At 39.4% G+C, this 13,541-nt stretch overlaps 2 protein-coding genes across 2 annotated transcripts in view; one reads left to right on the forward strand and one right to left on the reverse strand.

Annotated features, from left to right (window-relative positions):
- LOC137266140 (sushi, von Willebrand factor type A, EGF and pentraxin domain-containing protein 1-like) overlaps nucleotides 1-1,000 on the reverse strand; it is a 56,314-nt gene extending 55,314 nt beyond the window's left edge. The window contains exon 1 of the mRNA XM_067801629.1: nucleotides 710-1,000. Coding sequence (XP_067657730.1) covers nucleotides 710-1,000 — 291 coding nt within the window. The remainder of the gene's footprint in view (nucleotides 1-709) is intronic.
- Nucleotides 1-13,541, forward strand: part of LOC137265490 (sodium-coupled monocarboxylate transporter 1-like) — a 118,608-nt gene that overhangs the window by 15,664 nt on the left and 89,403 nt on the right. The gene's annotated exons all lie outside the window — the stretch shown is intronic.

A 13,541-nucleotide genomic window follows, 5' to 3' on the forward strand; every position in this document is an offset into this window, starting at 1 on the left:
CAGTTGTAGATATATAATACCGAGCGTACAGTTCTAGGTATATAACAAGCAGCTATATATTATTCATGTATGCTGTATAACATGAACATTTCATACTGCTACTATTTATATATAAATCATGGAAAGTATAATCTCTGAATATCCCAAGTGTCGTGGATAATCATACAGACCTTGAGTATTACGCATTATCCATGAGTGAGTTTAGTTTAACGCCGCTCTCAGAAATATTCCAGCTGTCTGTAAATAATCGAGTCTTGACTAGATAATCCAGTGATCAACAGCATGAGCATCGATCTACGCTATTGGAATACGATGACCAGATCAGCGAGACTGACCAAATGGTCCTGTTAATCGGCTCTTACGACAAGTATGTGTTCACCTAGAGACCCATCCTTATTCGAATGAAAATATACCTACCATGCTCATTTCTGCAATAAAATATCCGAGTACACAACAGGGGGCTGGACTGTACAGCGAGCGTCTTAGGATTGGTCTCCGACAAGCTTTGCCTGACGTGAAGGCGACTAAATATATTTGGTGGTCAAGACTGAAAACCTCTTTGAGAGCAAGTGACCGTAAGCAAATTGGTTAAGATAACGCTAATTATACCAATCATTGGTGTTTATGTAATACCAGCTGATATATATCTCAAATATTGGAGTGCGGGATTAAACCTGAGATAGACAATATATATAGATATAACACTCACCCTAGGCTGCTTCAGGTGAATTTGTCCACGCGTATCCTTGGAGGATTTCGTTGATGAACCAACTGTTTGACACACTCTTCTCTGTGGATCATAATTTGCTGAGCTGCATAACCTCAGTTTCGTACAAAGACTTTCACACTGAAATTTGTTCATAACGTTAGCGGTCCATATTGATGGTCCTTCACGAGACGAATCAATCAGATCAGATGTCTGTAACCAGTCACTTCCGTCAGCTTGACAAAAGTAGATGGGTAAGAAAAGACATCCGTAAAATAGTTGTAACGCTTCCATCATGTCTCAGTGTCGTTGTCGACTTGAGCAGCGTCTTTTACGACACCAAGCCTGCATCAGTTGTCGAGTGATGTCTATTGGGGAAACAGCATTCACGAAATCAATACTTCTTCTGCAGTGAAGAGCGCCGTTGTCAATGTAAACTAATACTTAAATGGTGCCCTCGTCATGGCTGTCAGTACTTTCAATGTGAAACCGGTTAGAATTGAAGAAAGTATATCGGTACCAAGGCCAGGGTCGTCAAACTTTTGTCTTTAATTAAATAATGTATGTATCACCTGGACCATGAACTTACATTTATTTTGTGTGTGTGTGTGTGTGTGTGTGTGTGTGTGTGTGTGTGTGTGTGTGTGTGTGTGTACATATATATAATACATTAATATACATTAATATTCTGTCCCATATATTTGTACGATAAAATCAGCTGATGTTTATCTTGAAGCTGCCCTAGTAGACATGTTAGTTTAGCTTTAAGGGACACTTGTCTCATTATTATCTTGCCTATTTCTGTAAGTGAAAAGTATTTTCCTTGGCAGGCAGAGAATGCTGTTTGTATCATGATAAATAAGTGAGTCATGTTCTCTGTATGGCCTACAATTGTGTCGTGCGGATTCTCCATCAATATTCGTATCTCTTCTGATGAAATAATCATGGTCAGTCATGTCTTGTATTGATTATTCCACCACGCGTGGTCAATATTTCAGTGTTAAAACAGTGAAGGGTATTTTCATTTGACACGAGGGTCGGTCAAAAAGTAGTTGGCCTAACTGTGCTACCCATCAAAACTTTAGACTAACTTAAAACACTCACTACCTGTTTTGGTTGTTATTCACTATATATTATGCTTGAGACCCGTGAAGGTCCGGGGTAGAATAGGCCTTCAGCAACCCATGCTTGCCATAAACGGCGACTATGCTTGTCATAAGAGGCGACTGACGGGATCTGGTGGTCAGGCTCGCTGACTTGGTTGACACATGTCATCGGTTCCCAATTGCTCAGATCGATAGTCATGTTGTTGATCACTGAATTGTCTGGTCCAGACTCGATTATTTACAGGCCGCCGCCATATAGCTGGAATATTGCTGAGTGCGGCGTAAAACTACACTCACTACAACGATAGAAGAATAATTTCTCCTCTAACTTGGAGGAAACAACTACGAACCTTATAGGTCGATTGCCTGATGATCATACATCAAATTGCCAAAACACACGGGCAACTATCGTGCACGTGAGCAGCTGCGTTATGGTGTAAAGTTTTCACCGAGCATGACGAGAATCCTTTGTTTACAATACACCAGTCCATGTATAAAGAGGGCCAAAATTTAAACAGTATGGATTATTTTACAAATCTAGTTTAGAGCGGTTGACTGAAGTAAGTGACTACATTTACTCTAGACTTTTGATGAGTAGAATATTTTCTTTATTTCTAATGTTTGAAAAGTTTCCATTCTATTTTGAAGGAATGGCTAGCAAAGCCATATCCAAAATGTCACATATGTGTTGTTACCGACATGTTAGTCATCATATTGGGGTACAATATTTCTAAAAACTGCAGGAAAGGCGACGATGTCATTTTTACCTCCAGGATACTGGCATGATCTCAGACAAAATCATAAAAAATATGTTGTGTACAGTATTGGGAGAATCTCCGTCAAAAAATTGCTTGCTTGATATATCTACTAGGCGGCAAAAGAAAGCCATGTCCAGTTTGATGGTCCGTAAACATGACACAACAAGATCATAATATAAGATGTAGAATTTTTACAGATTCCATTCAGTGACCATTCAGCAGGGTAAAGACAACTTGTGACTTGTGAGCAGCAGTTGAACGCTGGTGGGTTCGAAAATGTGTGCGATACTTGAATAGGAAATTCGTCCACAGAGGTCCGAGCTCTCTCACAGTGACGTGTTGCCAGCCCCAATCCAGAGTGCTTGGTATCTCGTGCTTTCATCAGAGATTGTCCCCAAGCATAACTCCCATGATACACCTTTCTTTATATGTTGGATCAAAGCTGATTCTGTTGGGGGTACATTGTCCAGTATTCTCCCTTTCGTGTTCAACAAGTGCTTTCTTGTTTCAGTCACCTTCATGAGGCTGATTGCGCTAAGGTCAACCGTCCCGAAGGGACCAATGAGCTGTCAGGAATTGATGAATTGCGTGAAAAATTTCAAACAGGTCAAGTGCGTAAATGTAGCTCTTCCGTGCACTGCATTGTGCAAAGGTGGAGGTGATTGTAATTGACTTCTGATTCAGTTAAGCTGGATAGAGTTACATGTACACTTAAGAGATGATTGAGTAACTTGCCACAAATTGAAGAGACAGCTACTTTGACGCTGATGCTGAACTCAAACATGCTTGCGTTACTTTTTATGGTGATCTATAACCAACCAAACTCATACATAATACATGTAGGTAAATCATATGATATATTATTTGTTCTCACACTATTCTTGACTCTTAATTTATCAGAGCTGAGGTAACATTTTTTTTGAAAATTCAGTGTTGTTACGTATGTCACTAATGTAGTCCATATGGTGGCCATTTTGAAAAATGCCCCTCAGTTTGACCATTTTCAGGTAGTCACGTATAAATTGATCTAACCGTTAAAGTTGAAAACACATGTATAGAAGAATAATGGTTAGCCATGAATGTCCTACAATTTGATGTATGGTTTATGAAAATAAGAGATTTTTTAATAAACAATTATGAAAAACAGTAGAAAAATTATCTTTTCCCCCAAACTAGTTTAATAAGAAGGATAAAAGCTACAATCTGCCACATTTTATGCTTGCAGCTTGAAGTGCACAATTTGATCACGTATCTGCTGGGCGATATGTAGAAATGTAAAACATAAAAAACAGCTACATTTGTTTCATTTTGAGGCTGACTACGTTCGGCTTGGCCGACCTTAGTAGTTTTTTTAGAATTGAATTGTTGAAAAGTTTTGATAAATACGTTTTGTAAATATATTTAAAAAATCCACCACAACGGATGATGTGATGTTGTACATCCAGCCAGCTTGCAGGAGGCAAACGTACCATAAGACTCCATGGCCCCTAGTATGGTGATCAACCCTCGGTTGTTGACGATGTGGAGCCTGCTAAACATTGTATTGTCTATGGTTTTACATTTACATGCTGGCTTTGCACCTGTATCTGTGACGTTTGGGTTCTTGTAGTGTAGTTTGTCAGGTTTTTGTATTTCTCATTCATGTGTCAAGAATACAAATAGTTTTTGTTACTATTGTTACGGTTAATAAATCGAAAACCCCTTTGAACCAGCAGCAAAATATAACACAGACAAGTCTAAACTATGTAATAATATATTGAGCAAACAATGAGCCAGTTACAATGAATCAATATACTGATTTATAGCGCAATGCATGTTAGTCACAAGTCAAATATAATGGGTCACAAATATCAAATGTTAACTCACCATAGTCTTGGTCCCGATTTCTCTAAACAAACTTAAGTCTGCTTTCAGACTTAAGTCTGATTTTTTACTCAAATTTGTGAAAACCCAGCAAAATGCATTTCTCAAACAAAACTGAGGGGTTTTTTTCCGACTCAACTTGAGTTAAAAACTCAAATTATTTGAGTCTGCTAGATAGGTAACTTAAGTCATTATTTGAGATCAAAATGGCGTACAGGAGAAGGAGACAACGCCGTCGGAGAAACAAGGCTAGGGTCGAGAGAGGATTGATTGACCGCAGCAACCCTCTGGAAACCATGTCGGAGGAATCGGTGTTTGCGCGTTATCGTTTCAGGCCTGACACTATTCTCTTCATAGTGTCGTTGAAAATGGGCCAGCTGAGGTGAGAGACAGCTAGGAGCTGCCCCTTGCCTCCTCGGACGCAAGTGCTTGTCTCCCGCCGGTCTCTGGCGACTGGTGGGTTTTGTTCCCTGATTGCCGATACTTACCGTAGTATTTCCGCATCAACTGTTTATCGGTCTATCAGGAACTTTTGAGGAGCGTTTGTTCCCCTGGTACAGCCCTTCATTAAGATGCCAGCGGACACAGACACATGCTAGTCCATGTTTTACAAGACTGCACGTAAGAATCTTTATTTTCCTCAGGCAGTAAATGTCATAACAAAACCACGGTCAAGAATCCTTACCGGATGTTACATAAATGGAGATCAATCTAAATGCGGTGTCGAAATGAAAAGGTTGACCTGCGAAGCCGAATGACATGTACCAATATTACAAAGATATCGCCTATGGTGTCGTTATCACTTCAGTCTAAATGTAGATGATTGTGTACACATTTTGTACACGGATTTCCAAACGTATTGGGATGTGTCGATGGGACATTCATAAGGATCACAGTCCCCTATAAAGACGAGGGTGACTATGTGAACAGAAAGGGGTTCCATTCACTCAATGTTCACGTGAGCTAATGTATTGAAATTCTGCTAATTAAAGATATTTTCCATACTTCAGATTGTTCATATTGATAGAACTTAATGTCAAAAAATAAAAAGTAATAAATTTGTTTCAAAGAAAGTTATGATTATTGCATTGTAATTGTTTGCATCATAGTAAAAATTGAATTTGTTTATTAAAATTAATCTATAAAGATATAGTAAAATGTGACCACGTAAGCTGGATAGAGTTACATGTACACTTAAGAGATGATTGAGTAACTTGCCACAAATTGAAGAGACAGCTACTTTGACGCTGATGCTGAACTCAAACATGCTTGCGTTACTTTTTATGGTGATCTATAACCAACCAAACTCATACATAATACATGTAGGTAAATCATATGATATATTATTTGTTCTCACACTATTCTTGACTCTTAATTTATCAGAGCTGAGGTAACATTTTTTTTGAAAATTCAGTGTTGTTACGTATGTCACTAATGTAGTCCAAATGGTGGCCATTTTGAAAAATGTCCCTCAGTTTGACCATTTTCAGGTAGTCACGTATAAATTGATCTAACCGTTAAAGTTGAAAACAAAACACATGTATAGAAGAATAATGGTTAGCCATGAATGTCCTACAATTTGATGTATGGTTTATGAAAATAAGAGATTTTTTAATAAACAATTATAAAAAACAGTAGAAAAATTCTCTTTTCCCCCAAACTATTTTAATAAGAAGGATAAAAGCTACAATCTGCCACATTTTATGCTTGCAGCTTGAAGTGCACAATTTGATCACGTATCCGCTGGGCGATATGTAGAAATGTAAAACATAAAAAACAGCTACATTTGTTTCATTTTGAGGCTGACTACGTTCGGCTTGGCCGACCTTAGTAGATTTTTTAGAATTGAATTGTTGAAATGTTTTGATAAATACGTTTTGTAAATATATTAAAAAAAATCCACCACAACGGATGATGTGATGTTGTACATCCAGCTAGCTTGCAGGAGGCAAACGTACCATAAGACTCCATGGCCCCTAGTATGGTGATCAACCCTCGGTTGTTGACGATGTGGAGCCTGCTAAACATTGTATTGTCTATGGTTTTACATTTACATGCTGGCTTTACACCTGTATCTGTGACGTTTGGGTTCTTGTAGTGTAGTTTGTCAGGTTTTTGTATTTCTCATTCATGTGTCAAGAATACAAATTGTTTTTGTTACTATTGTTACGGTTAATAAATCGAAAACCCCTTTGAACCAGCAGCAAAATATAACACAGACAAGTCTTAACTATGTAATAATATATTGAGCAAACAATGAGCAAGTTACAATGAATCAATATACTGATTTACAGCGCAATGCATGTTAGTCACAAGTCAAATATAATGGGTCACAAATATCAAATGTTAACTCACCATAGTCTTGGTCCCGATTTCTCTAAACAAACTTAAGTCTGCTTTCAGACTTAAGTCTGATTTTTTACTCAAATTTGTGAAAACCCAGCAAAATGCATTTCTCAAACAAAACTGAGGGGTTTTTTTCGACTCAACTTGAGTTAAAAACTCAAATTATTTGAGTCTGCTAGATAGGTAACTTCAGTCATTATTTGAGATCAAAATGGCGTACAGGAGAAGGAGACAACGCCGTCGGAGAAACAAGGCTAGGGTCGAGAGAGGATTGATCGACCGCAGCAACCCTCTGGAAACCCCTCGGTGTTTGCGTGTTATCGTTTCAGGCCTGACTCTATTCTCTTCATAGTGTCGTTGAAAGTTGGCCAGCTGAGGTGAGAGACAGCTAGGAGCTGCCCCCTGCCTCCTCGGACGCAAGTGCTCGTCTCCCTCCGGTCTCTGGCGACCGGTGGGTTTTGTTCCCTGATTGCTGATACTTACCGTAGTATTTCCGCATCGACTGTTTATCGGTCTATCAGGAACTTTTGAGGAGCGTTTGTTCCCCTGGTACAGCGCTTCATTAAGATGCCAGCGGACACAGACACATGCTAGTCCATGTTTTACAAGATTGCACGTAAGAATCTTTATTTTCCTCAGGCAGTAAATGTCATAACAAAACCACGGTCAAGAATCCTTACCGGATGTTACGTAAATGGAGATCAATCTAAATGCGGTGTCGAAATGAAAAAGTTGACCTGCGAAGCCGAATGACATGTACCAATATTACAAAGATATCGCCTATGGTGTCGTTATCACTTCAGTCTAAATGTAGATGATTGTGTACACATTTTGTACACGGATTTCCAAACGTATTGGGGTGTGTCGATGGGACATTCATAAGGATCACAGTCCCCTATAAAGACGAGGGTGACTATGTGAACAGAAAGGGGTTCCATTCACTCAATGTTCACGTGAGCTAATGTATTGAAATTCTGCTAATTAAAGATATTTTCCATACTTCAGATTGTTCATATTGATAGAACTTAATGTCAAAAAATAAAAAGTAATGAATTTGTTTCAAAGAAATTTATGATTATTGCATTGTAATTGTTTGCATCATAGTAAAAATTGAATTAATTTTGTTTATTAAAATTAATCTATAAAGATATAGTAAAATGTGACCACGTAATATTGAGTTCACAATCAATATGAATATCAAATTTCCACTACAAATAATTATTTTACTTGTGGCAGATGATCTGTCATGATGCACAGTTCAGAGTTATAAACCGTGTGGCCAAATGGCCTGGGAGCGTACATGACAGTCGAATTTTCAGGGACAGTCAAATCAGTGTTGCATTTGAAAATGGTATGTAATAACAATAACTAATGTATCATAACATCTCCATTATTAAGAGCAATGAGAATAAATTTAATAATTCCAATATTAATATTGTCAGTGTGAATTTACTCGTGTAACAATGATACCTCGTGAAGATTTAGTAAAGACAAATAGTTGTGAAGGGTTTATAGATTTACTGTCTGGGATTTGATGATCCCTCACAGAGGATCTTGCGATTAAACCTTTGAAAAAAATATAAAAAATGACTGTTGTGAAACAGCAACTATCCATCTGTAAGTAAGCATACAATTACGTTTAACATTTTCTGAACACAAACAAGGCATACTTAATATAGGTATACATCTAAGCATATGTGACAAACTGCAGTATGGCCCTGCATACCAATTTTGATAAGGTAAAAGGTCATATATGTATATCACAATGCAAATCAAGATACGCACAATACATACCAAACATCTCTCTCTCGTTCTCCCCCCCCCCTCTCTCTCTCTGTGTGTGTGTGTGTGTGAGAGAGAGAGAGAGAGAGAGAGAGAATTGATGCCGTCTGATTTCTCTGAACAACCAATCAGAATCCAGTATTTTCTTGAGTCATGGTAGAATGAATATTCTACAGCATTTTTTGAGTCATGGTAAAATGAATGTTCTACAGCATGACTCAAGAAAACACTGGATTCTGATGGGTTGTTGAGAAAAATCAGACAAGTCTTATTGTGAGAAGTACTTCCATTTGACCATAATGATGGCGGGTCGTAACAACAACTCCATGGATTTTGACGCTGACTCGGGAATTTGCCACATAGATCTATGCAGTTCGAAATTTTTTGGTTGAACATGCGTCTGATTTCACCACGCTTCACTACACATTTATATACAAGATGGCCGCAGTACTTCAGCTTGACCACCAACATGACTGATACAGTGGGTAAGGGTATTCCGAATCACGGCTATTCCGGATCACGGCTATTCCGAATCACGGCTATTCCGGATCACGGCTATTCCGAATCACGGCTATTCCGGATCACGGCTATTCCGAATCACGGCTATTCCGAATCACGGCTATTCCGGATCACGGCTATTCCGAATCACGGCTATTCCGAATCACGGCTATTCCGGATCACTGCCACGTACAATAACCTCCAGAAAGTGTAAATCATGATTGATTTCTTCACTCAGCCGCCTCTCATTTTAAAGCCTAGACAGTGCTCTTGAAGGTGATATATTTTGTTTTACTCGATCTGAAACGCAAGTTTACTTGCGCGCCCTGTAAGGAGGAAACCTATCATCGGGTAATGTGTCGTTGGCAAGGCAGGAAAAGGTAACTCACCCGTCTCAAATAAGTATAGAAGCAAGTTGCTTGATGTTAACAATCCATTGCGTACAAATACTTTTCACCTGTAAAAAGCAACAAAAATCATCTCCACATCCGCCATATTGTTTTAGAAATAAGCAATTTATGGAACCACGTGATCAAGTCAGTTCCGGATCACCAGAAAATAGGGGTCATCTCAACCCGGTCAGCAGCCGAAAAATGTTAATTACTTTTGAAATAAAGTAATTAGTTTCAGGATGTTACTTCAGTTCCCTATATTTATAACATATACTCACTCTAGGGTCTGTTTTAGATGTTCTTTGCTAAAGGTAGATACATAAAACGTTTTGGTCTTCATGTCACCAAACGTAATTTGCGGTACAGAACAGTTTACCAGGTAATAGCTAGGTTATGATGACTGGAAAACAGTTGACAATGCTTTGGGGTTGAATTGATTTTCCAAGTCATCTAAAGCTTTTTTTCAAAAACATGATGCTTTTTTGTAAGGTACAAACACAGCTACAGTATACATATACGGTGCAGCTACAGTGTAGTGTAATGTGAAACAGCTACTAAACTACTGTAGCCTAATCTTTCAGATAATTCATCATGTGAAGACATAGTTTAAGATCCAGAAAAGTAGGTCCCAGGAAGAAACAGAGCCCCGCTATACAGAAAGCGAAAAGAATAGCACAAACAAAAGTATAAAGCCAAGCAGAGCAGTTCTCCGTCCACTCCTAGACATCATTGAGTGAGAAGAGCCCTGTATGATGTCAAGACCAAAAAGGTATCCATCAGAAAGGCTGCAGAAATGTATGACCTCTCGTATGGTTTTCTTTATCGTAGGTTATCGGGAGAAGTAGAAATAAATAAGGAAAATGGGCCTATGCCTTTCTTCAACAAAAAAGAGAGGAGGAACAGATGGCGCTGTGGTTAAAAGAGTTTTCAGACTTTGTACAGAGCGTAGTCATAAAGGAAACTAGAGTAACACCGTTTAAAAATAACAGACCGGGTTATGACTGGTACCATTCTTTCCTTAAAAGGAATTCACACATTGTTCAACCCAGAAAAGAAACACCCCTTGAGTTTAGCAGAGCTAAACTATCCAAACACAGGATCGATAGATGGTATAATGACTTCAAGGATTTCCTCATCGACTAACCAGAGAGAATCTGGAATGCTGATGAGACTGGTTTTGCCATGGGGAGCAAGGCTAATACAATGGTTGGACCAACCATGAGAAGAAGCACTTCTTCACATGTTCCACATGTATCTGGAGGATCAAGTAAGCAGCGGTTCACGGTGATATTTTGTGGATGTGCAGATGGCAGGATGATGCCTCCATTTTTTGTATACCCGGCACCTAAACCAAGGGGCTATAAATCCGTTGACAGGTACACATGAAGGGAGTTCCATTGCTTAAAACCAAAAGGGATGGATGGATGGATGCAATTGCTTTCCGAGCCTTTGTGTAGCACTTCGATCAGCACTGTAGGAGGGAAAGACCTGTGATCCTCCTGATCGAGAGTGTAAGTAGTCATATGGATTTCCAAGCTATCCAGGATGCTAAGGAAAGGGGCATTGAGTTATACAGGATTGTACCCAATGCTACACATGTTACGCAACCTCTCGACAAAGGGGTGTTTGGGCCCTTAAAGACACGTTGGAACCAGGTAGTTCCAGGTAGCACAGCCGAGAGCACCCAGGTATGTCCACTGGAAAGGAAACATTTGCTGAAAAACTGCTAGAGGCATTTCTGTTATTTTATAAGCCTCTCGCAGTCATCAACAGTTTCCGATCATCTAGCATCTTCCCGGTTGACAGCTCTGTCATCACACTGGATCATGTGTAACCTGGACTCACATTAGCAGCCTGTGACGACCATGAAGTACTCAGCTCTAATGCGACCAGTGTAACTCAAACACCCAGTATGTCAGATGAGAATACAGGCGCTGTTATGGCCTTAAGATCCCTTGAAGATGCTTTGTCAACACCAGTAAGAGAGACGTATCAGAAACACATCCAGGAGGGATATGATGTGGTTGGTCTGTCTCCATGTTTTGATACTTACAAGAAACGTCTTGACAAGTAATGCATGAAGACTACCAGTGTCCGTGATGCGACCTCAACCACTGCGGACATGTCTGGACTGGAACTCCTTGCTAGTGCAGCTACATCGTTTGATGACTGAGGATGATGATGGAGAGTCCTCCGTTGATGTTAATACGTTGTTGGTATCCCCGATCCTGCAAGAACGTTTGGTACTGCCACGGATCAAGCGCGTTTCTCTGCGTAAGAGAACCCATATACTTGATAATATGCCTGACAATGTAACGTCAGATGAGTGCATCAGGGCCATGAGTTTAAATAAAGTTAGACAGTTTGCAGAACGAGAAAAAAAGAGCTAAGGTAAGGTTTATGTTGCAAGGAGCCGTTCCAGCCGAGGGCAAGTCAGTTACAAAGAAGGCTTCAGTTAGAGGTAAAGCAGTGGGACGAAGCAGAGGTGGAAGATGTCATTTGTATGGGTTGTCATGGGCTGATGATCAGGAACTTGAATGTGGTCACGTTTGGGTGGAATGTGATTCTTGTAAGGGGTGGATACATTCAACTCATCCCACTGTTTCAGCTGATGATCAGTTCATGTGTCCTTCGTGTGAGCATCGTACTAAATACTAGGTATATTAAACTTAAAGCATATAGCCTTCACAAAGAGAAAGTGTGGAATAACTTCTCACTGATATGTACATTTATTTCTGAAATAAACGCATTGTGCATTTTGTTCTTACTAGACGTGGGCCGTTTATTATTTACAACGCTTTGAGTACTTTATCCCTTCACATTCAAACCTATACCACACATGTATGTGTCGACATTATATGTTGTCAAAGTGAGTTTTACATGTAATACATCACCAAATACTGCATGTGTGAAAGGTACCTCACCTTCTCATGACACGAAATTTAAACAAGACACATGTACATTATTTTGTGTCCTTTGTCAAGCAATCTTCCTTTGTATCCAGGTAACTCATGGGGGGTGTTCATCACAACCTGTAAGACACGACTGTGCTGCAGTTCCTCGCCGTCCATCACTACCATAACCACTACAGCGTCTTCTCATGCACCTTCAAGCCAGCCAATTAGACTGGAAAATAGTGTGATCAAGGGCTATCACGAGTTTAAGAATAGACCCCTATTAACAGATCCCTAGCAGTGGACAGGGAATATACAAATATTCACGACGTAAATGCTTGTCTGGTGTGGATACCCTCAATTGAAACATTTCCAGTACATATGGTTACATATGTGAAGCGGAATCTTGTACTTAAGGACGTAGCTGGTCTACCCATTGGTCATGTGCCAAGAGGTCATGCAGGGTCATTCCGGCAGGTTCTTTATGCAGGTGGCAGTGTGTTTGCTGAGCCAGCTGGAGAACCTGTTCCAAGTTTTCCCCCTTGGCCTGCACCGGCAGAAAAAGGTGGAGGCATGGTCATAACATGCCACTATTAACCGAAGCAGCAGGAAGTGGGTTTTAATGACAATAAAAATGCCCTGTTGCGTTTGCCAGAGGTGTAATCGATGAGGCCGGAGTAGACACTAGTTTTTCATTTTAGGCATACTGAGATACATACCCATAAAGAGTTCGAATATGTTGGTATTAATTGATTATGTTCGTTGGCTTTACTTTCTGTGACTGATGATGTGATGATAAAAATCTTCATATTGACTGAATAAATCGTTAAAGCTTATGAAAAAAATGGATTATTTTGTCTCGATAGTTGCACTTTGTTAAAGTTAAAGTCGCATTTAAAAGTCACGACAAAATGTCATATATCGATTCAGAAGAGATCAGTACCTTAAATTACGTATTATAAACCCCAACAGAATATTTTTCAGCTCATACTGGTACCTGGAATCATGATTCTGGAATGTGATGCTGTTATCAACTGTAATGTTTGTTAATTATTCGTGTATCAAACATTATGTATATTGTTAACACATCTATTCAATTAAACGCGTGTCACTGTTTGACACAGCCCCTTGTTGCCCTAAATGAGCATCAATAACCAAACACTGCCTCGTTTTGTCCCGTGATCTGGAATACCCTG

Source organism: Haliotis asinina, chromosome 15 (genome assembly GCF_037392515.1).
Source record: "Haliotis asinina isolate JCU_RB_2024 chromosome 15, JCU_Hal_asi_v2, whole genome shotgun sequence".
Classification (NCBI taxonomy): Eukaryota; Metazoa; Mollusca; class Gastropoda; order Lepetellida; family Haliotidae; genus Haliotis; species Haliotis asinina.